At 36.1% G+C, this 26151-nt stretch overlaps 1 protein-coding gene across 1 annotated transcript in view; it reads left to right on the top strand.

The window, feature by feature from the left end:
• LOC131429323 (homeobox protein E60) overlaps window positions 1–19721 on the top strand; it is a 77277-nt gene extending 57556 nt beyond the window's left edge. Inside the window, exons 2-3 of the mRNA XM_058593389.1 lie at window positions 1002–1144; window positions 18526–19721. Coding sequence (XP_058449372.1) covers window positions 1002–1144; window positions 18526–18816 — 434 coding nt within the window. The 3' untranslated portion in view covers window positions 18817–19721. The remainder of the gene's footprint in view (window positions 1–1001; window positions 1145–18525) is intronic.
• The last annotated feature ends 6430 nt before the right edge of the window (window positions 19722–26151 follow it).

The following is a 26151-nucleotide window of genomic DNA, read 5'->3' as shown; positions in this document are numbered from 1 at the left end:
AAGAGCCAAGAGCCAAGAGCCAAGAGCCAAGAGCCAAGAGCCAAGAGCCAAAAGCCAAGAGCCAAGAGCCAAGAGCCAAGAGCCAAGAGCCAAGAGCCAAGAGCCAAGAGCAACAACCTAAATCCATGAGCAGAAGTAAGTGTTTCTACAATATTCGAATAGATTAGTAGTTCAATAAAATTCTATAAATATCGTTAATCGTGTATTCGATTCAGCCAATTGATTCAAACCAAAAGCCTCCAATAATGCTGGAGCTTGGTTATGGTAACACATTTAACAAGCCGGTCCAGTAGTGATGCGTGTGAATGGGTCTCTCGGAACACCGGGTCGCCCATATGGAATAGAACATGATGCGTGAAAATAAACCGAAGAAACGAACACACACATACACACTCACATACAGGGAAAAGTAAATAAACATTCCGCAGTTCTTCTCCACCGCATCAATCAACAGCCTTTCGAGTTTGTTGATGTTCTGTGAGCCAAAGCAAATAAGACGTAAAGGAGAGAAAACAAATTGGACTCTATTTGAGAGACATGATCTTCAACAATTGAACAAAACAACGAGTACTTGCTCAATGGATTTAGGGTCCAATTCCCGGGAGATGCACTTCTTCGGCCCCTTCAGAATCGGTGCGTGGAGGTGCTTTCGAGTTTCATATTTTTTTCTGTTTCCCCTTACTTATTTTTTTGGTCTGTTAGAATTTTAAATTGAGTGTGATTTCGTTGGCGCTTGAATGGCGCCACTGGCTTGAAGAAATGCTCGCAACACCGGGCAACACTCGTCGTTGGTGGTCCCATCTCATACCAGAAGCGCTCATTACCAAATAGGCATCTCGTTACCCTCGACTGCTCGGGGGAAAAGATATCGAATCGGATCGATGGGATGCATCTCTTACGTGAAACGGTTATGATGCGTACAGACGGAAGCGTGGTGCATTTAATGATTGAAATTGATTTGGTGTTTTTTTTCTCTGTCTCTTCCTCCATTACGATTACAGGTCCCCGAACGCGTAAACCAAAGAAGAGTCCCAGTGAGAAGGTGCCAGCCAGTAGCACTACCAGTACCAGTGGATCGAGCACTCTGGCGGACGACAAACGGCCACGGACTGCCTTCAGTGGACCCCAGCTGGCGAGGTTGAAGGTGAGTTTGTCTCGGTTTACTACGTAGGTGTTTGGCGAGTAATTATATCAGAATCTGGTAATGGCTTGGCGTTTGTTGTTGAAGGAAATACGCTTTTATTTTTATTCGAATATATTCAGTAAATTATTGGTTTATCTTTATAATCATCTCTATAATATTTTACAACGAATGATGATGATACTTTACTTTGGTCGTGATTAACATAAAGGATCGTTGCAATTGCACAAATGCCATGAACTAGGGTTGGTATCATTCTTTCCGATGATTTTGCCTTTCTCATATAGAAAGGATTTGTAATCATTGTGAAAACTGACTTTTGAACCGAGGCCCATGATTTTCGAACTATTCAATCTTTTTCAAAACTACCACTGAATCAGTCTTTTAGAGGCTATCTGGAAAATCAGTCCTTCTTAAAACTTATGCAAGTTAGGAGTGTATTCTAGAAATGGGCATACCCGTTCATTTCAAAGAACTGTTGAAAACTTGATAGTTGTACCGAAAGAATTAGTTCTATTGAACCGTTCTTTCGTTTTTCTGAAACTTTGTATGTTTCTTCGAAAATAATATGAGAGCTATAAATTATATTTTGTAGTTAACAGATTCAATAATAATAAAGTCTTTTTGCATGTGTTCTACCAATAATCATTCTCTTTTGTATACATTTTCAAAGTTCGCGAAATTCTACCAGATTCCTCAAACCAGCAAACGTTTTGAAAGACTATTCTATTGAGAAGAATAGTGAGCTATCATTCTTCAATAAAGAACTCCAGTTCACTCAATCTTCGAGGAAAACTCGTTCTGTTCGACCGTACGCGGACTGACCATCTCTAGTGTATTCAATTTATTCAGTTTGGTATAGTATAAGGATAAAAAATAAAAATAAATGAACTAAAGCCCAACACTCCTCCCTCAAACCCGATTACTTCTAACAACCAGTGGCGTCTCGTGACAAAATTTACGGGTTGTGCACAGCTTATATGGTATGATATCAGAACCGTTTCGACGTTGCAACAGAGACAGCAATTTGTTTACAACTGCCATAAGCATAAGGCAATGAAGCCTCTCCTGAATGTGTGCATACAAGTTCTCACAGAGCCTATTTGACCAGTTGACTAGTTGACCAGTTGAGGTGCACATGAGAACGAAAGGCCATTGCTAACAACATAGACGGTATTCTTTCAGAGTTGCGTTCTGGCGAGAGAACAAAATCCTTCTAGAATTCTAAAAATGTACGCTTGTCGCTATGCCTCTATGTGACTGAGATGATCTAAATTTGATTATCCTATTATCGACACTGAACAGGCTCTTACGAACTTTGGAAAACCAATTTCAGCTGAAGGAAGGAAATCAAATACTCCTTGCAAACGGTGGATAAAATGAAAGTCGACAGCTCTGTCGATTTTGTGAATCCTATTGAAATCAATACCAAGATTACTAAACAAGTATTGTCACAATTTGACATTACTGAGACAAATTTTAGTGAAATTAGGGAAATTATTGGCTGACAACTAAAAACACGGCCCCTAAGATTTCTTAAAAAAATTATCAAACATGTTACCTGATGTTACTTTTACTATTACGCATACTTATTCTGAAATTTGAAGAAAAACACTAGAAAAGTTCCTAAGTGTAAATGACAATTCCTCTTTCTTTACTCTTTCTTGCGATTATTATGGTCCTATAGGCAATCATTCTATCTTACACTTTGCGTAGAATAACGACTAAAACTATCTACTTTCGATCTGCTGTTAAAAAAATACAGTAATAATTGAAAGAGAAAATAAACAAAGAGAAACTGTAATTGGCACTTGGAATCTTTTCTAATATTTGTCGAGATTTAATAGAAATCCAGCAGAAGTATCCAAATTATCCTTATTTTTCATTATGAGCATTCATTGTGCTGTTATTGATGTCAACTAAGAAAGCGTTTATTGAATTAAAATTGCTGAGGTGTTGGCTCCATTTTCAATGGATTGTGCACCATTGAACCTGTGAGGCACAATAAGAAGTTTCAAAAAGGCGGGTGGGTAATGTCAGAGACATAACTGGATGTCGTGAATACGAAAACAAATGACATGTTCCTTAACACTTCCGAATATCAAATAGTTGATCAATTGTATGAATTATGCAAGCATTCCCCTTTTCCACATTTTTCGCAAAAACAAAGAAGGCTTCACTTGATCTCGATTACTGTGAATTTCACACAGCGAAAAGTGCAAGAATCTAACCAAACTGTTCTACATTTGCACTAAACTGAGGATATTTTCTTTCGATTTGCGAACAACACATCCTAATAGTTCTTCAGAAAACTTTTAGAGCCATTAGAACGGCTGATTTTTTATAATGCTTTCCAACGATGCTTATTCATCCATCGAAATGACTGGCAGCTGTGACGTAATCACTCTTATCGGAAGCGAAACTAGCTTTGCAAACGGCACAAAATACATCTGCTCGCATTGGCGATAGAATCCAAACTGATTAGATTTTTGTTAGGAGCTTTCTTTTACGTGATTTCGTTTGTAGCATTTTCACTAATGGGCGGTCCTAACGGCTATAAAAATAGTCGCATACAGAATATTAATGTCGATTATTTTATTTCGCATTTGCAAATTTATTGAAAAAAAAAACTATCAATATGCTGTAGGGATTCATTTCCAGCATTCAGAAGGGACAAATTGCGTAATTCTCTACGATATTAAACTCGGAACATTTTTCGCAAAAAAAAGCTTCACTTGATCTCGATTACTGTGAATTTCACACAGCGAAAAGTGCACAAATCTAACCAAATTGTTCTTGATTTGCACTAAACTGAGGATAATTACCTGCGGTTTGCGAAAAACAAATCCTAATAGTTCTTTAGAAAAATTTTAGAGCCATTAGAACGGCTGATTTTTTATAATGCTCTCCAACGTTGCTTTTTCATCCATCGAAATGACTGGCAGCTGTGACGTAATCGCTCTTGTCGAAAGCGAAACTAGCTGTGCAGACGACACAAAACACATCTGCTCGCAGTGGCGATAGAATCCAAACTGATTCAATTTTTGTTAAGAGTTTCCTTTATGTGATTTCGTTTGTAGCTTTTTCACTAATGGGCGGTCCTAACGGCTATAAAAATAGCCGCATACAGAATTTTTATGTCGATTATTTCATTTCGGATTTGCATAATTTATTGAAAAAAAACTATCAATATGCTGTAGGGATTCATTTCCAGCATTCAGAAGGGTCAAATTGCGGAATTCTCTACGATATTAAACTCGGAACATTTTTCGCAAAAAAAGGCTTCACTTGATCTCGATTACTGTGAATTTCACACAGCGAAAAGTGCACAAATCTAACCAAATTGTTCTTGATTTGCACTAAACTGAGGATAATTACCTGCGATTTGCGAAAAACAAATCCTAATAGTTCTTTAGAAAAATTTTAGAGCCATTAGAACGGCTGATTTTTTATAATGCTCTCCAACGTTGCTTTTTCATCCATCGAAATGACTGGCAGCTGTGACGTAATCGCTCTTGTCGAAAGCGAAACTAGCTGTGCAGACGACACAAAACACATCTGCTCGCAGTGGCGATAGAATCCAAACTGATTCAATTTTTGTTAAGAGATTTCCTTTTATTTGATTTCGTTTGTAGCTTTTCCACTAATGGGCGGTCCTAACGGCTATAAAAATAGCCGCATACAGAATTTTTATGTCGATTATTTCATTTCGGATTTGCAAAATTTTTTGAAAAAAACTATCAATATGCTGTAGGGATTAATTTCCAGCATTCAGAAGGGTCAAATTGCGGAATTCTCTACGATATTAAACTCGGAACATTTTTCTCAAAAAAAGGCTTCACTTGATCTCGATTACTGTGAATTTCACACAGCGAAAAGTGCACAAATCTAACCAAATTGTTCTTGATTTGCACTAAACTGAGGATAATTACCTGCGATTTGCGAAAAACAAATCCTAATAGTTCTTTAGAAAAATTTTAGAGCCATTAGAACGGCTGATTTTTTATAATGCTCTCCAACGTTGCTTTTTCATCCATCGAAATGACTGGCAGCTGTGACGTAATCGCTCTTGTCGAAAGCGAAACTAGCTGTGCAGACGACACAAAACACATCTGCTCGCAGTGGCGATAGAATCCAAACTGATTCAATTTTTGTTAAGAGATTTCCTTTTGTGTGATTTCGTTTGTAGCTTTTTCACTAATGGGCGGTCCTAACGGCTATAAAAATAGCCGCATATAGAATTTCAATGTCGATTATTTCATTTCGGATTTGCATAATTTATTGAAAAAAAACTATCAATATGCTGTAGGGATTCATTTCCAACATTCAGAAGGGTCAAATTGCGTAATTCTCTACGATATTAAACTCGGAACATTTTTCGCAAAAAAGGCTTCACTTGATCTCGATTACTGTGAATTTCACACAGCGAAAAGTGCACAAATCTAACCAAATTGTTCTTGATTTGCACTAAACTGAGGATAATTACCTGCGATTTGCGAAAAACAAATCCTAATAGTTCTTTAGAAAAATTTTAGAGCCATTAGAACGGCTGATTTTTTATAATGCTCTCCAACGTTGCTTTTTCATCCATCGAAATGACTGGCAGCTGTGACGTAATCGCTCTTGTCGAAAGCGAAACTAGCTGTGCAGACGACACAAAACACATCTGCTCGCAGTGGCGATAGAATCCAAACTGATTCAATTTTTGTTAAGAGATTTCCTTTTATGTGATTTCGTTTGTAGCTTTTTCACTAATGGGCGGTCCTAACGGCTATAAAAATAGCCGCATATAGAATTTCAATGTCGATTATTTCATTTCGGATTTGCATAATTTATTGAAAGAGACTATCAATATGCTGTAGGGATTCGTTTCTAGCATTCAGAAGGACCAAATTGAGGAACTCACTACGATATTCACCACTTTTGGAAACATTTTTCTTGAACGATTTGTTGTACAGCAGCAGCTATTTTCTTCTCTTCCTCAGAACGCGTTCTGATTGGCTGGTGTTGACATGGGTCAAATGAGATAGGTTTTTCAATAGTGTACTATTGAAATACTTCAATGCTCTTGCTATACACGCTTAAGTTGAAAAATTTCGATTCTATTGGTAGTTAGATTATATAAATCCTTCCACAGATCACTGAGCTATGAGCTTTCAAAATACGAGAAAGGCAAACGCGCCATATGAATTATCCTCTTTGATACTCGTTTATACCAAACATTTCAGAAAAGTTTAATTTTGAACTATTTGAGATTATGTCACACAACTGAAAATTTTATCATAAAATTGTGATCATATTTCCGATGGCATGTAGCAAAAATTATGTTGATTCGTTAGATACAACAAGAGATATTCACGATCAAAAACTTATCACTCTCTCAGAGGGTAAATTTTGAAAAGGCACCCCATAGTAAAGTAAGTCGTATTCACGACAAAACTTGTACTGAACTTGTAGTTCAAACACAAAATGGCCTTCATCATTTCATTTGTTGTATCAGGAAAATCATGATGCTGAAAATCGTTACTAAGATTAGGGCTAGTAAATTTTTTTCCCGGATTTGCACTAAAATTCCCGACTTTTTCCCGGTTTTCCCGGTAAAACCCAATTCCCGATTTTTTCCCGGTTTTCCCGATTTTCCCGGTCACTTGCCACCCTGCGATTTTCTTAGAGGCCGCTCAACCAATTTTCATAAGCTTAGGTTCAAATGAAAGGTCTCACAATCTCACAGAATCCTGTCAGATTTCATCCAGATACGACTTGCGGTTCCGGAATTACAGGTTTATAGGAAAAAAATTACATTATCAATACCGTGTTTTTAAAATGACTTCAATTTTTTATAAACGGATAGATTTTCACAAACATCTAAGTGCAAAGTAAGCAAATGAAAGGTTTTATGTTCCCATAAGTAATAGTAGAATTTTGTCCGTATCAGACTTCCGGTTTTGGAAAAACAGGGTTAAGTGTGTAGATCGATAATTCAAAATAAGGAACAATTCTCTTAAAATTACTGTTAGTTACTGGTCAACAGAACCGATTTCAGCTATACCGGTTCTCAGTTCCCGGTTCCGGGAGTACTGAAAAAACTGAAAACTCTCTTCAAAAAACGAAACTCTCTTCATTTGCTCAACAACACACGGAAAGACCGAAATCAGCAATTTTTTAAGGCAAATTAAAAAATCTTACTTTAGCAAAATCGACTCTCTCACTGAAAACTTTGAGCACTCGGAAAGCAAAATCCGAAGTACAAGTAGTACTTCGGACGGCGTATCTCGAGCGAAACGTACCATGAAATAACAAAAAACCACAGAGAAGAGCAACCGCCTACTACGAGTATGCTACACAAACTGTGAAGGATCTCATTTTCTTGATCCAAATCTATGTTTTGAACTTTCTTTTTGTTTCGATATAGCCTTCAGTAGAAAAAAAAACTGCAATATAGGTTGGAAGATACAACGAACTTCGTTTAACATATACAATTAGAGTGCAACATTCGATACTCACTTCACTGTTCCACGTGAAAACACGCACGATCGCATCAAATGTGCACAAATTCTGAATAAACACACTCTCCGCTAAGAGTTTACGGCAATTTGAATATGGATATTTTGTAACACATGCGAAAAACATCAAAACAATTTGCAAGCAATGTCAACAAGACTATCCTTTTAGGCTTTTTAATGTATTGTTTTGCTTTGACACTCAATGAGCTAATAAACTTGTTATTAAAACCAATTTCATTTTTGTTTTCTTTGTGCTGTCTTTCAGCAGTGATGGTGACAGATAGATAGAATCAAATTTTCTGATTTTAATCACAAAATTAGTTGCCAATGAAAAGTTCGTGTTGGATGGAAATTTAGTGTGTCCAGGACATTCGCCAACTAAACACATTAAGAGTTGTTTTCAGCAAAGTAAACTCTGAGTTTCAACTAATTTAGTAGTTATTTATGAAATTTGGTTGTTAGAATCAACTAATTCAAAAACAGTAATACGAATTAGGCGCAGAGCTAATTTCGGTCGTTCCGTTCAGGATGAAGCTTGTAGCATCATGTAAAGCAAAAATGGAGAATAAAATGAAGAATTCCTATAAACTTTAAACGTTATATAAGAATGAAAATCTATATACCAAAATAGGGTAACGGCTCTCTGTTTCATCTGTGCTCCTAATATCACAAAAACACTCATTTTTCAGAGCTATTTTTGATAACACTCTGAAAATCCTACCAGTTTTTCAGCCATTTTCACACTACGGATAGATAGAAGTTATTCAAAGGTCTAAAATAATGTTAAATTTGATGCTAACATTTGTGTGTATGATTTATCATACAGTGGATTAATTTCGTTCAGAAAAGATTTATAACAGTGGTTTTGCGTTTCCCATAATCTTTAACACATAATATGATGGAACTGATGATATCAGTTCATTTGATTCAAATTTTAAAACCCCCGGGTAATAATGGGTTAAGTATTAATAAAATGACAATTATTGCCAATCTAGTAGCATTGGTTTCATTACGATATATGTCAACTTAACGCTGTTTGTGTGTTTTTTTTTGTTTCTATTATAGAGGCTTTAACATTAATGTCATTCACCTCTTCGGGCCAGAAAAACTTTCTGACCCTATGTGCGGGGTTGGGAATCGAACCCAGGAGGGCTGCATGAAAGGCATCGACTTACCCATCACGCTATACCCGTCCCCCCTGTTTGTGTGTGTGTGTGTTTCATCGGCTGTGCATCCGATATTTTCAAAATTTTAAATGGACCAATCCAGAATAACCTTACAGTAAAATATTAAATGTGAAACGAAAGGAAACGAAAACGACCCAATAATTTTTGAAGGTCGAATCTATTTCAAACTGGTTATAAAAATATCGTGTGTCGTCTCACATTTGGCATTCGGCCTTTTTGAGAAGAATAGTATTTTGTTTCTGAGAGTGTAATAGTGAATTATTTTGTTTTGATTGCTATCGCAATTGGTATTAAGTAGGATTAATATAGGACCAAAGATAGGATGAATAAAAATCCATTGGGATGAAATTAGGAACAGAGTACTGAACATTACAGAAGTGTTTTTCGCTGTTTTTTTTATATAATTATGATTTCCAAAAAATGTGAATCGATTCTCAATGCGAAGCAAGGCAAAATAATCAGCCGTATGAAATAATACCATAGTGATTTTAGCGCCCAAATGAGGTTTGTGGGTTACGTCCTAACAAATGATATAGAATAGGGAGCTGTTACCCTATGATGAGCGTAATCTATAAAAGGCGCGTTGGTAATGTCACATGATAAGTGTCTGACATGAAAACAAATAAATTGACCTTCTTGATTTCTTATTGGTATGCTTGAATTTGAGTAAATAAAATTGGCTTTCACTTTTTCGTAGTATTACTACAAACAACAAATTCAAGAATGTTTTCAATGTTGGGTTTCCATTTCTCGTTAAATCTCGAATACTAAATTTGAAAGTTTTAGTAAAAATTTGGAATTAGGATTTCTTTGTATAGATGCAATTATTTCTTTCTGTAAACTTTAGCTGGTACCGAATCCAATCGATTAGAATACAAATTTTCATAGATGTTATTTCAGCATTCTTTGTGATGCAAAACATGGAAAAATGGGGTTGCTGGGGGCTCAAAATAGTTCCAATCGGTAGGCCTTGTCAGTTGACGGTCAAACATATCCATTCCGGAATAAAACTGTTTTGTATGGACAATGGAATTTTCCGTTGAAAAAGTCACCAATGCTTGCTAGATCTACGATTGATGTTTGGCGCGCAACGAGTTGCGTAAGTGTGTGACCGTCGAAGAAAAGAATACTAGATCGTTGAAAAAATCGTTTGACGCACTACGAGTTGTTTTGTGTGGAGATTTCACATGTATTAAGTTATCCATGTGACTTTTCATTTCGTGTCACGTGTCAAGTTCCACAGTACCTGAAAAATATCCACTTCATTAGAGCTCTGCGTGGCACTTTTTGGCAACTTGAACGTACAGAAAAAGTTATTAGTAAACTTCCTCGCTGTTTAGAAGCTGCACAAGGAACTGCTTCAAAGTTTGTTCTGTTGCGTCGGGTGAGCATTCAAGTTTGAGTAATTCCTTATCAGGAATGAGAACAAATTGGCTCATCGGACGCAAGAATCACATCTGGAAGAAAAAACGTGTCACTTTATATCCTTTATGTCGAAGCCATTACAGAGAGATATCTGTTCAGTGCATTGATTCAAAGGATAAGATCAGGACCGCCGAGAGAAAATTCGGGCCGGGGGGGACTGCAATATTACGGACCTCTAAACATGTGAGCATGGGAATATCATCGAAGCAAGATATTTTTAAATTTTTTTTTAACAAAATAATTCACTAACCAAATTTGTTTCGATTTTTGATATGTAATGTAGAATGACAATTTTGAATCTTCAAATTTCCGGGTCCCCTTAAAAAATTCGGGCCCGGGGAGACTCTTCCCTTTCCCCCTCACCTCTCGGCGGCCCTGGATGAGATGAGAATTTGTGCATTTGTTCAATTACAGCCTAACATAAGTATTTCACATTTTCACATAAATTTTTTGTGATATCTCTTTTTTGGACTAAAGCGAATGTGTCTCGAATCCCGTTAATTGTATGTTAAGTAATCAGAAAAATAATGGAACAAACGATCAGTTTTTACCCCCACTGGGTTCGTACATCAAAAAAATTAGGGAAACTTGCCGGAAAAGTGTGAAAAATCCATAAAGTTGTTTTGTATGGACAATGGAATTTTCCGTTGAAAAAAATCGCCAATGATTGCTAGATCTACAATTGATGTTTGGCGCGCAAGAAGATGCTCAGTATTTCGCCGTTGAAGAAAAGAATACTAGATCGTTGGAAAATTGTTTGGCGTGCAACGAGTAGTTTTGGGTGGAAATTTTACATGCACGTGATTCGTTATTTTGAAACACGTACTAGGGCATCACAATCATTGCTTGCCAAATGACTGGTGGAACGCATTTAACGCATTTTCTTGCTATATCGTAAGCAGGATCAAGAGTTCTGACATCGTTTACCAGTGGATGCATTGTATACAATGTGATCAGTTCAGTGTTGGTAATTGCCGAAAATTTGACAGAAGCTGCTATATTGCTATCTATATTGTATACAACATTTTCAATCCGGTAGAAGATGCTACAAGAACTCGAGGCTCTCAATGCATGAACCGTGAGAGAATTTTGCTACATTTCTTCGCTACACTTCATACTCTGAGTATTTCACGCTCTTAAAAAAAATTAGTCTGATAATGATCGTTGCTGTGTGGAATTTCCCAAGAGAGAATCGCAAGTGGACAATTATCGCAGAAAATCGATGATTCAACTTGATGATTATCATACTAGGTTGCAATATTTCAAAACCCTTGTGTGGAGCATTCACAGACATTTTCATAGACACAACTTATACAAAGGTTATATGCACATAGTTAGAATTAGCGGCAATAGTAAAATGATTCTATCGCAATTATTCACTGCCCATACAGAATCGGATCGCGAAACGATAATAACCGACCGTTTGTTGCTTCCCCACAGCAGCGTGCTAACCTTGATTCTCAGAAATGTCATCGAGAGAAATTCGCTCTCGCACTGGTGTCGATTCTATGTTAAATGAGCCATGCCAGGTTTTTGTTGTTGCGATGATTTCCATTTCTTTTTGATGGCACTGATTCAATTGTTGAAGAGTTGCCAGTGAACGTTCTTTGATACGATAAAAGCCATCCTTGGATCAGTTGGTTCTACAATGTTGACTATTGTGAGTTGAACATATCAAAACATAGAACGATTTTTTAACGAATTAATGACAGGATTCTGCTGCTGAAATAATTAATCAAATAAAAAGATTTTTCTAGCATTCTGAAAGCTGAAGTTCCTTCAGCCGCTTCGAGTAAATTTTTAAGGCTAATCCATATTAGGCTGCTTATGACATCATGACATTTGTAAGCTGCTTAAACCAAATCATTCAATTTTTCGAACTTTGTATTACTTGACCAATTACCAAATGCAAATCGTGAATACCATATCTGGAGGTGAAATCGTGGCATTCAAAAACCATTACTACTACTGATTTATGCATTGGTTTGAACGATAAGAAGAATACTGGTATAAGCACTCCTCATATTCACTCCGCTAGAACAGAAAAATTGCACATTTTTTCATATAATTCTTTCTAATATTGACTCTCTAGACGGAACTCAACGCCATTCGTTAAGTGTAGATCGAGTACTAAGTAAAATGATGAGGTGACTCAACGAATGAGACGACTCTTGATACAATTATTTAACGACCGCAGCGTTCATGTTGAAGTAAATGGGTACAATATTTAATAAAATGTTAAATCATTTCTTATTTTATCGCTAAATTGTTAATCGAAAATTGATCCTGTGATTGTCATGCTACGAACATCCATCAAACAAGATTAAGTAATATCATCAGACTAGCGGTGAAGCGGCTTATGGACAACCGCTCAAAACAGGTTTATTCCTTCCGATAATCCATTATTATTTACCAATAAAATTTCTAACGTCTTCAGTCTACAATTAAGCTTTACAATGACAAACAACAAGTCGCTTTTGGAAATTTGCGGAAGTATTCATCTCTGCTCCACCTTCTCATATGACGAAACAATTAGTTTAAGGTTCTACAAACAATCTGCGGGAAACAACTATTGTTGAAAAACGCAATGGCAGTTTCTCCACTATTGCTTGATAAATCGAAGAAAACATCAGTTTATTCAGAAAAAAGGTTCCAAACAAATTGAGTTTTTTGTTCAAAGACAGCGAAGAAAACTGCTTTTGCGTTTTGCAACGATGGCCGTTTTGCTGATATGGTAAATTGTCCATTAAGAGAGATCTCCAGTCTTTGTTCAATGCACTAACTCAAAGGATAAGATGGCGATCGGTGCATTCATTTAATTTTTCCGTAACAAAATCTTGTAACATGTTCACAGTATGATATTTCTTTTTGGGCAAAAATAAATGTGTTGGATACGAATTCGTCGTAATTCGTTTATTTTAGGCTAAATAATCCGTGAAATAATGGAAAGAAGCATTACCGTTTGACAATTCTGCTGTCAGGAAAGATAAATTTAAAAAATAATTTCAAGCGAGACGAAGTTCGACGGCTCAGCTAGTATATATATATATATATATATATATATATATATATATATATATATATATATATATATATATATATATATATATATATATATATATATATATATATATATATATATATATATATATATATACAAGGTGAGATGAAAAAACTGCAACAAAGTAAAACGCCATAATTTTTTCATTTTTTTTTAAATTTTATTGAATGAAAGCAAAAAATGTCGGAAATAACATCAAATTTGAGAATCGGTTTAGATTTGTTCGAATTGGCCACCTTTGGCACGAACTATGGCCTTCAAACGGCCAATGAAACCATCACACGCTGCCCGAAAGTGGCTCTGCGGTATTTTGTCCCATTCTCGGCGAAGCGCTTGCTTGAGATGATCGACACTTTGGTATTTTTTAGTGCCAACCTTGCTTTCCAAAATACCCCAGGCACAATAGTCCAACGGATTGGCATCCGGAGATTTTGGTGGCCATTGTGCGGTGGAAATGAAGCGAGGAACCTCATTTCTTAACCATTCTTGGGTGGCGCGTGCTGAGTGCGATGGTGCTGAGTCCTGTTGGAATGTCCAAGGTCTGCGGCCGAAATGTTTGCGTGCCCAGGGCTTCAGAACTCCCTCCAAAATATTTTCGCGATAGATTTGCGCATTTATTTTGACCCCACGGTCGATGAATACGAGCGGCGAGCGACCATCGGCTGTTATGGCGGCCCACACCATCACCATGGCCGGCTTTTGAGTTCTGGTGGCCAACCGAAGTTGCAAATTTTCAGCTGACCTCTCTGGCAAGTAAACACGATCATTTTGTTTGTTTACAAACTGCTGGATAACGAATGGTTTCTCATCGGAGAAAACCAAATTCGGCAGTTCACCACTTTCGGCCAAGCGAAGCAACTCTTTAGCTTTTTCGAGTCTAACTTTTTTTTGCGCATCAGTAAGATCTTGCACTTTTTGGAACTTCAATGGCTTTAGTCCAAGCTCATTTTTCAATATTTGCCGAATGGCATATTGCGATATGTTCAGCTCACGAGCCATTTTTCGGCCACTGCGACGCGGATTTCGTTCAATTCGCTTCTTCACTTTTCGAACCATTTCTGCCGATGTTGCTGTTTTTTTTCGTTCACTTCCTTGACGTCGGGCTACGCTACCAGTATCACGGTAACGAGCGATGGTACGAGACACAAAAGATTTATTCACTTTTAAATGCTGGAGGGCTCTAACGATAGCCACTTGTGGTTTTCCAGCCAAATGCAAAGCAATCACACTATCACACTTGAATTCCATCACAAATAACTTTTTTTCTGAAAAATTCCCACCAAAATGCTTTTGTGCGCTTGTAAATAATATAATGAGCTGTCACTAGAATAAATCTGACAGCTGTGGGACGAGCGGTTTAGAAATGACAGCAGTCTGAAGTTGGTTGCAGTTTTTTCATCTCACCTTGTATATATATATATATATATATATATATATATATATATATATATATATATATATATATATATATATATATATATATATATATATATAAATGCAGAGATCATTCTTTGTAATCGCATCACGTAAGAACGGATGGACGGATTTACATGATACTTTTTTTGTTTGATCAGTTTTTACCCCCACCGGGTTCGTACATCGAAAAAATTAGGAAAATTTGCCGGAAAAGTGGGAAAAATCCATAAAGTTGTTTTGTATGGACAATGGAATTTTCCACTGAAAAAGTTGCCAATGATAGCTAGATCTACGATTGATGTTTGGCGCGCAACGGGTTGCATAAGCGTTTGGTCGTCGAAGAAAAGAATACTAGATCGTAGAAAAAATCGTTTGGCGCGCAACGAATAGTTTTGTGTGGAGATTTCACAAGCATACTTGATTCATGTTATTTGTCATTTCGAGTCACGTGCTTAATTGCATATCAAAATTATTACTTGCAAAATGACTCAATAACGGAATGCATATGACTGTTCTAGAAAACCGCTGTAGACAGGAGAAAAAGTTCTTATATCGTTTATCAGTTGATGGATTATGTGTAATGGAGTTAGATAAATAATATTGGTCATTGTGAGCGCGAACTTAACAAATCACTACATTTTTTAATGAATCAATGGAAAGAATGTGCTGTAGAAGCGCTAATGTCAAACTAATAGATTTTTCTTGCATTTTACTTTCTAATGATTTAGCGCACACAATAAGTGGCGATTAGATATCAATGTTCAAGATGATTATCATAATGGATTTATACTGCCGTTTTAATTTCATATTCTGAGAAGAATGTTCAAATTGGCAAGACCAATGTCAAATTAACATTTAATCGACGTATCTCTAAGCAACCAAAAGTTCCACAGTACCTGACAGGCCCGTGAGGGGTTTCAAGAGAGGGTTCAAAAGAAGGTGGGCAGGTGTTCAAGAGGAGGGGGTGGAGGTTCAAGAAGGGTGGAGATTCAAGGGTATGGAAGGCGCACAAATTTGTAGGAAAAGTCAAGTTATAAGCACTTTTATATAATAAGTACTCAATTGTTCATGGAACCTAATGTTGAAAAATATTCTATGGTTGGGTAGAGGGGAAAGGTGAGGGGGAATAGGTAAAAACCCCTTACCCCCCCTGCTCACGGGTCTGGTACCTGAACAATATCATTTTTATTAGAGCCCTAAAGTACACGTGACACTTTTTGGCAACTTGAATATACAGAACAAGTCCTGAGAAAACTTTCTCGCGGCTTAAAAACTGTACAAGGAACTGCTTCAAAGTTTTTTCTGCTGCGTCGGGTGAACGTTCAAGTATGAGTAATTCCTTAAAACGGACTGTTCATAATGCTTTGTATGCTTTGTATGTATGTGTTAAGTTTATCAATACAAACGTGTGGTTAGTGGGCTTTTTTATCCATTACCGAAAGCAAGAATCACATCTGGAAGAGAAAGCGTGGAATCTTATATCCATTATTATTTCACATTTTCACATTAACTTGCTTTTTTTAGCTAAAGCGAATGTGTGTCGGATTCCGTTGATTGTAGGATAAGTAATCAGAAAAATAATGGAGATAAACGTTAACTACTTAGTCGTTTGACAATTCTGCTGTCCGAAAACATAAATTCGAACAAATCATTTTTGGGAGAGACTAAGTTCGACGAGTCAGCTAGTCTTTTCATAGATTTTATTGTTAGTGGGTATTGAAAATGGAACATTAAGCTAAAGCCTTAAAGCTAACTAGTAAATTCTTCTAGCATGCAGGTCTCATTAGCTTATAACCAAAAAAAACTAACCGTAACTTAACCGGTCGAACTTTAATTGGAAGAATTGGTTATTAGCCTATTAAATGAGATTGAATATAATCCGGATTCCATTTTCAGGATAAAACTAAACATTTTCAGGCCCTAAAAACTTCCTGCCACTTTCACAGTCTCCCGATTCTGGTTCCGGAAACAATTAACCAAAATTTTCAATATGAAATTTGCATCGATTTCTCGTGAAATGTTAATGAGAAGGGCACCATTATACCACTAGGTATGTGTGCCTTCGCATATGTGCCCCAAACTTCTTCAATTTTAAAATTTCTATGAAAATATAAATTTTTTCAATATTTTGTAGTAATTGGTGAACAAAAATGCTGAAGATTGAATATCCCGGAAATGTCAAAAACTTCTATGATTATAGAATTTTTGTGAGTATATCTAATTTTTGAGATTTTTGTGAGTACTAAATTATTTCACTCTACAAAGTTTAGCTGGTACCAAATTATATCGATCGGTAGAAACAAAATCTGGAATGTGTACTTAGTATGGCTAGCACAGTCCTGGTTATCGCTAATATTCAAAAATTTCTGTGAGAATAGCTTTTTTAAATACTTTAGTGAAGATAAAATAATTTCCTTCATGCATTTTAGCTGGCGCAAAATTTAATCGATTGATCAACAAAAAGGCTTAGATGGTTGCTTTGAATTCCTTGTACAGTGTTAAACATTTCATATTTTATAATATCTGTTTAGATATCAATTTTTTTGTGAATTCGATATAATTTTCTTCTGCTAATTATAGTTTGTATCAAAATCAATCTATGAGAATCCAAAATCAAACTACTAATGGCTGAGATATGGTCAGTCAAAGTAAGCGTTCTCACTTTTTTTCAAACGACTTTGGTTTCCAGTTTTCCTCATAACTCGGTCAAAAACGAGCTAAGATATAGTCAGTTCAAATTTAAGGGTTTATTTAAGTGGAATTTACACGCATTTAAATAAACGAGAAATAGAAATAAAAATTGATATTTAATTTGAACCAATAAAGGTATAGAAAGGCTACGAATATCTCTCAACCAGTAGATCTACGGAGATTTCTGTAGATTTGATGTCGCTGTTTGGGATATGAAGTAGAAGAACATTTTTACGCTGCACCTGCTTAACGCAAGGTCAGCGATTCATCAGGCTCTTCAATCGGTTTTTTGGGGCTCATTCTCCATTCAATTTAAATTTCGGTTTGCCATTTTCCGTATTAAACCTTCAATTAATAGGTTACGGTTTGGCATATTAACAACCACTATTATCACACAAAAGCGTATGTCATCTTTTTCGCTCTAATTTGGGTGTAATCAAGGCATCCTATTCTGTCCTAAATCGGTGCTGTGCAGCCGTTGAAAACGAAAATGCTAATAGTTTTGCTCGGCAAAACTAGAGTGACTATAATCAGAGTGACGACAGCTGTTCGTTTGGAATGACAGCTATCAGTTCCAAACGAGCAAACGACCTGTCAATGCAATGTAAAGCTAATGGAATGTTTTGAATTGTTGCCAACATTACGGATGAGAAGTCGTCACTCTGGTTATAGGCACTCTAGGCAAAATAACTTAGTAAGTTAGCGTAGCAAAATTTATATTTTAAACTTGAAGTTATGCCTCTGTCATTTTGTTGCAACATTCCGATTCCTACACGACAGAACTAAGATTATATCGAATTCTGTTTGATAGAATTCGATTTTGGTCTATTTATTCTAGTCATATAAATTGTCTATTTTTCTTCTGAAAATTTTACTTTACTGTTGAGAGCATTTTCACAATAGTGATAAATTCATCTGTTGAATAGTGAATGTAAAAAATAAAACAAAATCCAAATTTCCATCTGATTAGTGATACGTTTATTTAACTTAAACGTATTCTATTCAATTCTACTTGATTAATTCAATGTTCGATAAAATTGTAGGATAGTTATTATTTTCTTAAAACACCATTCCAATGCAATGTTTTCCTCTTCATTTCAGCACGAATTCGCCGAAAATCGCTATCTAACGGAACGGCGACGGCAGGCGCTGAGTGCCGAGCTGGGTCTGAACGAGGCTCAGATCAAGATTTGGTTCCAGAACAAGCGGGCGAAAATCAAAAAATCCTCCGGCCAGAAGAATCCTCTCGCCCTGCAACTGATGGCCCAAGGTTTGTACAATCACTCGACGGTGCCGTTGACCCGGGAGGAAGAAGAGCTGCAGGAGATGCAAGCCGCAGCTGCTGCGGCGGCAGAATCCCGGACTGGATCGGCCGCAGCCGCTAGCGTTTAGTGACTGTACAGTGGCGGTAGATAATTGCGGAGACCCCGGGCGGAGTACTGTATGGTGTGAACAAATATGACACGATGAAATAGTTTAACATTTGTCTTGAAATTTCAAAAAATGTATTGTGCAAATCCTTCTGAAAGTTTTATAAACGCAATTTCGCAGTTAACCAAGTTTAGACAATGGGGCTGAAATTTACAGTTGAGCGAGTGTTTTGTTGATATGTTTAACTGATCCGTTCTACTCAAAATCTCGGATTAAGTTATTTTCTTCTATAAAACCAACCACAGCCAGACAATTTGTTCACATTTGAAGATGGAAGTAATATCAAATCTGTGATATCGTAACGTTAAATCACTCACAATAGGAGACATGATGTACATTTCTAATAGCAAATCGAGTTTGTCAATGTTGTAGATAACTTTTCCTTCCATACTTCGCATGGTATCCTACTTTATATGTATTTAACCCAAACGTAAGATAAGTGTAATGTTTCCCAATCAAAACGAAATGGCAGCCCGAGTCTCTAACCACAATCGAACTGAGTTATTCTAAGCAAATTATGTCGAAATATGTTTGAAGTTGTATCACAAGTTGAGTATTAGATAAAAGAATTTGTAAATTAGTGTAAATCTGTATATTTTTACCGCGAATCGAAATTCAGTCGTCACGAAGCATGCATAATCAGAAACGAAAAAAAAAAGAAAACACAGCAGCAGCTTGTACTGAGGTTAGCTATAATTGTAACTATTTATTTATTTCGTTTACCGCCGAAGTTCTTATAGAGCCAATGCCAAAAACATTCTGGTTTTTGTGGGTTTGGCTACCATAAATAGAAAGCAACATAAATGCAACACTGCAATAAGCAACTCGAAAACAGTTGTAACTGTTTTGAAAAACCTGAAATAAAATATTAGCAATAATTGAAAATAATTTTATGTGATCAATGTATTCGAAGTTCCGTTTTCATCACCAAATTATGTGACCTGGTCCTTGTTACTACAACTCATTTCCAGTATGTCGATAATGTTTCCCTTTTCATGCCAACAAACAGTTGCCACCATCTTATCAGAGTTCGTTATTATTCAATAGCTTTATTCCTGCTGTTCGCTGATAGATTTCGGAGGCACTTGACAAGAAAGAAGTAAGTATTAGTTCCCCTTTCGGTAGGTTAGTAGAAAATTACAAACCGAAGCCGTTTCTGAAGAGCCTGCTAATGGAAGGTGTGCACGAAGCTATGTTGATTGTTCGAAGGTAACAACTTCATGAGTAAGTATCAAAACAGCGACAATTATCTTACTACTGTTTAGGTTACCTAGAGAAACTTTTTCTCCAATCAGGAATTTTCGTTCGAAATATCTTTGTTAGTTGTGGGTGTATTTACATATTTTGGCCATTATCACACACAAACTCCAAAATGGTTGGAGAAACTTTTTTCTTTGGTGTTGTTTTCAAGTTTATAAACAGGGGAAATAGTTCCGTAAAAAAGACTCATAATTCTACTCCGCACCATAATGAGCTGTACTCACGATATCTTTTATCGGGTAGTAATTCTACCAGATTTGGAACAATAGCCGTAATTTGAGTTGTACGTATAACACAATCAGTACGGCCAAGTTGTCCTTGTTTCTGGCACCGGTGTTGTGGTTGGAATTCACGTAGCGTCTTAATTTAGTTTGTTTTATTACCAGTTTTTTCTTAGAACACGTTTCGTTGTGAATGGGAAAGTAGTTGTTGGTTATTTACTTATCCTGTTAAAAGCATTAGCAGTATATTTTGTACTAATATTGTTTAATAATATATTTATCCTTAAAATACTATTGATTTTAAATGATATTTGATCGAGAAAATTGCTTAGAAAAGAAGAATGCCGGTTACAAAATTCAGCTTCACAATTCTAGAAGTGTAGCTGAATTTATGAACTGGATTTTGAAGATTTTTGAACTAAACTCTGGATCTGGTTTCTAGAACTGATTTTCGAATTTGAAAACTGAATCCTGGACCAGAACTCAGTAACTAAAATTCCGCTGCCGACCAGAATCCAGGTCTTGAGTTTAGTGCTGGGATTCAGGATCCAAAATCGTGGTCCAGAAATCAGTTCCAGATTATAGATCCAGTAATCAGTTCAACAATACATTCGTATTCATGTCATCCGGTAATGTCTGTGATATTACCCATCCATATTTTCTGAAAATATGTTTTCATATAAATTTAAGTGGTGACTACTAAATTTTCTTATATAGTTTTGATCATACTTTCAAACATTGTTGCGCTGCTGGTCAATGTTTCGGAAAATTATTTCATTATTTGCAGGGTAGAACGACCGAAGTTGCCAAAATTTAGCACAAATGAAATATAAATATATAATGAAATTGACCAGACATTTCTTGGAATTAGTTCAACACTAATATTGTCTGTTTTGAGAATATAAAACCCAAAATTAAATATTTCCTGCTGAGAATTATTTCTAGCATCAATCGCAATATTTTGTTATGGGAATGCGTCAAATTTGATGCTAGTCGCAAATGACAGGTCTCCCCGTCACCCAAAACGCTATTGAATGGTTTTTAGATCGGATGTTTACTTTTTGAGTTATACGAAGTTTTATGTCAAAATTTTCAGTTTTTTGACAGTATCTGTCACAATTGACCTTGAAAACAGAATATGTTTTCAGATTTAGGTTCCGCACGGTAATAGCTATTCAACAAGCCATAGATTGTTAAAATCCGTCCATTTTTAACGGAGATATCGAAATTTTTGTGTAAACGACTTTTCTCCTTATTCCAGCAGTAGAAGTTTTGAGCGCTGTCAGACAAAGAACTCGATTTTTTATACTGTTACATACATTTGTTTCTAAGTACCCAAAAGACTGTGTACAGCATGATGTTTTGCCTCGGACCGATTTTAGCACGGTTCGTTTTTGGCAACATAATTGTTCGAATATGGCATATGTAAACCAGATGATATTAGCATTTTCGAGTTGAAAGTAATTCCATAATTATATTGATTTAAACTACTTACAGCAATAAATGCTGGAAGAACATGACTTCCATATACCATACGACTCAGTTCGTCGAGATCAGCAAATGCGTGTGTGACAAATAAATTTCACTCAATTTTCTCGGAGATGGCTAAACCGTTTTCTACAAGCTCAGATTCATATGAAAAGTAGTATACTCCCAAATTTTGATCCGACTTCTGATTGCGGAAACACAGGATGATATATAAAACGAAATTAAAATAATGCAATTCATTTTTCTCGTAGATGGCTGAACCGATCTAAGATTCAAATGAAATCTAAGAATCATCTATGATTCAAATGAGAGGTCTTAAAATCCTATAAAATTTAGTCAGATCCGATTTCTGGTTAGGAGATACAGGGTGATTGGTATAAAAATGTCCATTTCACATAAATTAATCAGGTTTATCGGGTTTGCAGATTTGGATAGTCGATTACCAAATAAGTTTATTTCAGTGTAAGCGGTATTCAGTTTTCGATTCGGAATGTACCCCCAAATTTTAATTCGCACTACAATTTCTTATACCGTTTTCGTTTATTGATCAGAGCAGCCCGAAAGCTGACCCAGAGTCGCTCAAACAACGTTTGATATGTTTGTTTTAGCAACCTGAGGTCGCTTTAGATCGGACTCCAATCGCGTAGTTTCGCTCTGAAAATTTTCTCGGGTCGCACAACGCATCCAGCCGAGTTTGTTAATTTTTTCTTTTCTCATGAGTTGTTGTTTAGGGCTCGTACCACGTGTTCGTTTTACTCGGAGTCAGAGTAGCCCGCGTCTAGGTTCAAAAACGAAAACGGTATTAAAGATGTCTACACACTCCTCAGGTGAATTTAACTGATTTCGGCTACACCGATTTAAGAACTCCGGTTCCAGTTTGAATCGTTTCTCAAAGCTCAATCATTTTTTTCAAAAAGGCCAAATCGAATTTCAAAAACCAAAATTCAAATTAAAGGACTTAAGGTCCCATTCAAAATTTGTGAATTTTATCCGATTCTAGAATTACAGATGATGAGTTTTTAAAATTCATACCGATATAGAAGATGTAAATTGTTTGGCGTATTAATTTATGGCCATTCGAATCATTTTGGGTTATGCTAGTTCCTGAATACCGGCTCTGGAAGTACCATAAATAATGACGAAAAACTCTAAAGTGGAACTTACTTTGACATCTCATGGAATGTTCAATCGATTGTCACACGTTAAGATTGAAATTCAATACGACATAACAGGATAATGAGTGATCAAAATCTCAATTTGCCGTTTAAAACGACGATAATTAAAATAGTGTCATGAGAACTAAAACACCTAAGAATATCCATGCAAAAAAACACATGCGAATTGATGAAAAAAGGTATCATCTCACTGCTAAGTGGATTAATCACGTTTTTGTAGAAATAATTACTTTCGATAGAGATGAATAAATAAATAAATAAAACCTTGATTGAATGTTCATGAGAATCATGCAATGCATTCATAATGCAACTGAGTTGAGCTGAGCTGTAGATCGCCCGTAGTTGCCCTTCGTGATTGACCGAATGAGTGGAAATGTACAATGAATCAAAAAAAATGAAGCTTGGGAGAAGCAAATCATTTTCACTGTACATACCCACTCACACCTAACTTTTCATTGGATGATCAATAACGACGCTTGCTACGACCAAAGGCTGTGCTACTGAGGGAAAGGAAGGAATGTTAGTCCGATACTCGTTGTTTCTAGAGACCGCGGGTACCACTGTATCTCCACGAGCATCACGGGATAGGAGATTTGTTAGTAGGTAGGGAAAGAGATCCGGAAATGTTTCGGTAAACAATATGATCTCAACAAAACCTGATTTTCGATACTCAGAAGAAATATAATAAGTAGGAAAAATATAAAATATCTCCAAGGAACGATCTCACCAGTATCTCTTTTCTCCTGCTCGCTCTGCTGTCAGCAACGCGAGATGAAACACGACCGCTGAAAGGATGAAATAAAAACACTCGCGAATGGGTCCGCTGCAGAACAAACCCTAGACCTTCAGTCTGAATGACACGCTCGACTTGTAAACTTTCACACATTCCATAGAAATCCGACAACATCGACAATGACAAGAAACGACGACGGCGCTTCGATCAGTTAACAGGTTAACATCGTTGAATTTTGGGGCGGCAAATTCACAGTATCCGTCGCTTGAGCATCTTTTGTTTCGCGGATCAATATTATTTAATAAATAGCACTCTCACTACTAAACACATACTTGTCACACCTGCACTATCACTCAAAATAACTATTTCCACCAAATTTTCAACTAGGGTAAGGGCTTCCTATTTCATCTCATTTGTAAGGATGTCGTCGTCAAACGCCGATTTAGCCACTAAAATCACTGATACTATTTCATATTACTGCTTCATTCGCCTTGCTCCACGTTGAGAATTGATTCACATTTCTTGAAAATTTAACTAACATTCATAAAACAGCTAAAAACACTTATGATGTGTTCACTGCTCTGCTCCTATTTTCATCTCAATGGATTTTTATCCATCCCATCGTTGATCCTTTATTCATCCTATAAATTAGCAATGGCGACAGCAATCGAAACAAAATATTCCACTATTACACTCTCAGGTTCAAAATATCAGAATTCTTCTTAAAAATGGCCTAATACCAAGGGGAGAGTCGCTTAACACAAACTATATTGTGCCTCTAAAAAAACACGTGATATACTGTGAAACTAAGTGTGCCACGCTGTGCCCCATGAAACAGCTACTTGTCAAAACTGAGCCCTTTGTGTGCCGCAACTGTGCAACTGTATGAAAACGAAAGTGCCAATATTGATAAATGCACCAACGTATTGTGTTAATGTGTGATTGGGACATTGTTCTAAGCGTCCTCCCCTTGCCTAATACCAACTATGAGAGTACATACGATATTTTTAGAACCAGTTTGAAATCATTTCAACGTTTAAAATTTTTTCGGTCGTTTCCGTTACCTTCCGCTTTAAATTTAAAATTTTACTGTAATGTTAATTTGGTTAATTTAAATAAAAACAAAAAAGTAACTGTTACTATTTAGGCATTAGCCCTTCTTAAAACAAAATGCAGAGCCAGAGATGCCATTTATACAGATTTATCTGTATTGTATAGATTTTTGCGTTCGCATACTGATTTAAATCAATGTACAGATTTTAGGGGGACGGGTATAGTGTGATGGGTAAGTCGATGCCTTTCACCCAGCCCGCCTGGGTTCGATTCCCAAGCCCGCACATAGGGTCAGAAAATTTTTCTGGCCCGAAGAGGTGAATGACTTTAAAGTTAAAACCTCTGTAATCGAAACAAAAAAAAAATGTACAGATTTTATACAGATTTCCTAAATTTAATACAGATTTGTAGAGGTTCATAAAAAGTGAGAAGTAAAAAATTAAGCTTTTCTCTCTGAGTATCTATTAGTATTTGGTTGCAGTGATTTTTAAAAGTTTAATAATCGACGGACAAATTACATGTTAAAGTGGAAATCTTTTATGTAGATAATAATTGATTATGATTAACACCATTTTATTAGTGAAAACAGATAGAGCAGATATAGACTTTCTATGCAAAGTAATATATATTTTCTATTAAAATATCTGGCATCGCTGTGCACAGCCGATGAAACACACACACACTTCTCAGCGTTATGTTGACGTATAGCGGAATGAAACCAGTGCTACTAGATTTGCCACAATGGTTATTTCAATAGTATTTAACACGCTCTTTCTTGTAATATTCGAAGCCGAAACAGTTTTATTGAATTTTTAATATCAATAATATAATTAAACTAATGTCACGGATACCAGAAACTTACCTTTTGATGATAATTTGAAGAAGAAAAACAATTTTTGTTTTGTAACATTATGAGATAACTTGGCAACTTTGCGAAACCAAATGAGATGAAAACAAAGCGCAATCAAGTGAACTAAGTGAAAAACTTTCATCTCATGTTTTTGAAGACTTTTATTGCTTGTCGGGTAATTTTTGTAGTTATCCAGCATTCAATGGTAGTGTAATTGTGCGAAATAGTGATCATGCGATTGGCAGATAATCAGAAACACGACGAACTGTAAATCTTTAGACGAAAATGTGTCCTAAATTGAAAAGCGAGTTTATTTTAAATGAAAAAAAAAAACGATCACCGAATAATTTAAAACCATTTCTTTCAATGGGAAAGTGTGACAATAGCTTTTATAATCGTTTTAAAATACAGTTTGGTTCAGGTAGGTTGTAAATTGCAGTATCGAAATACAAGCAGTCTTTAATGGCGCAATAATGCATGTTTTCAAAAAATGCATTTTAAAGCATTCGTGTTTTA

The sequence above is a fragment of the Malaya genurostris genome, chromosome 2 (assembly GCF_030247185.1).
Source record: "Malaya genurostris strain Urasoe2022 chromosome 2, Malgen_1.1, whole genome shotgun sequence".
Taxonomy (NCBI): domain Eukaryota; kingdom Metazoa; phylum Arthropoda; class Insecta; order Diptera; family Culicidae; genus Malaya; species Malaya genurostris.
Note: the sequence above shows the minus strand (reverse complement) of the source record. Positions and strands in the feature narration are given on the sequence as shown.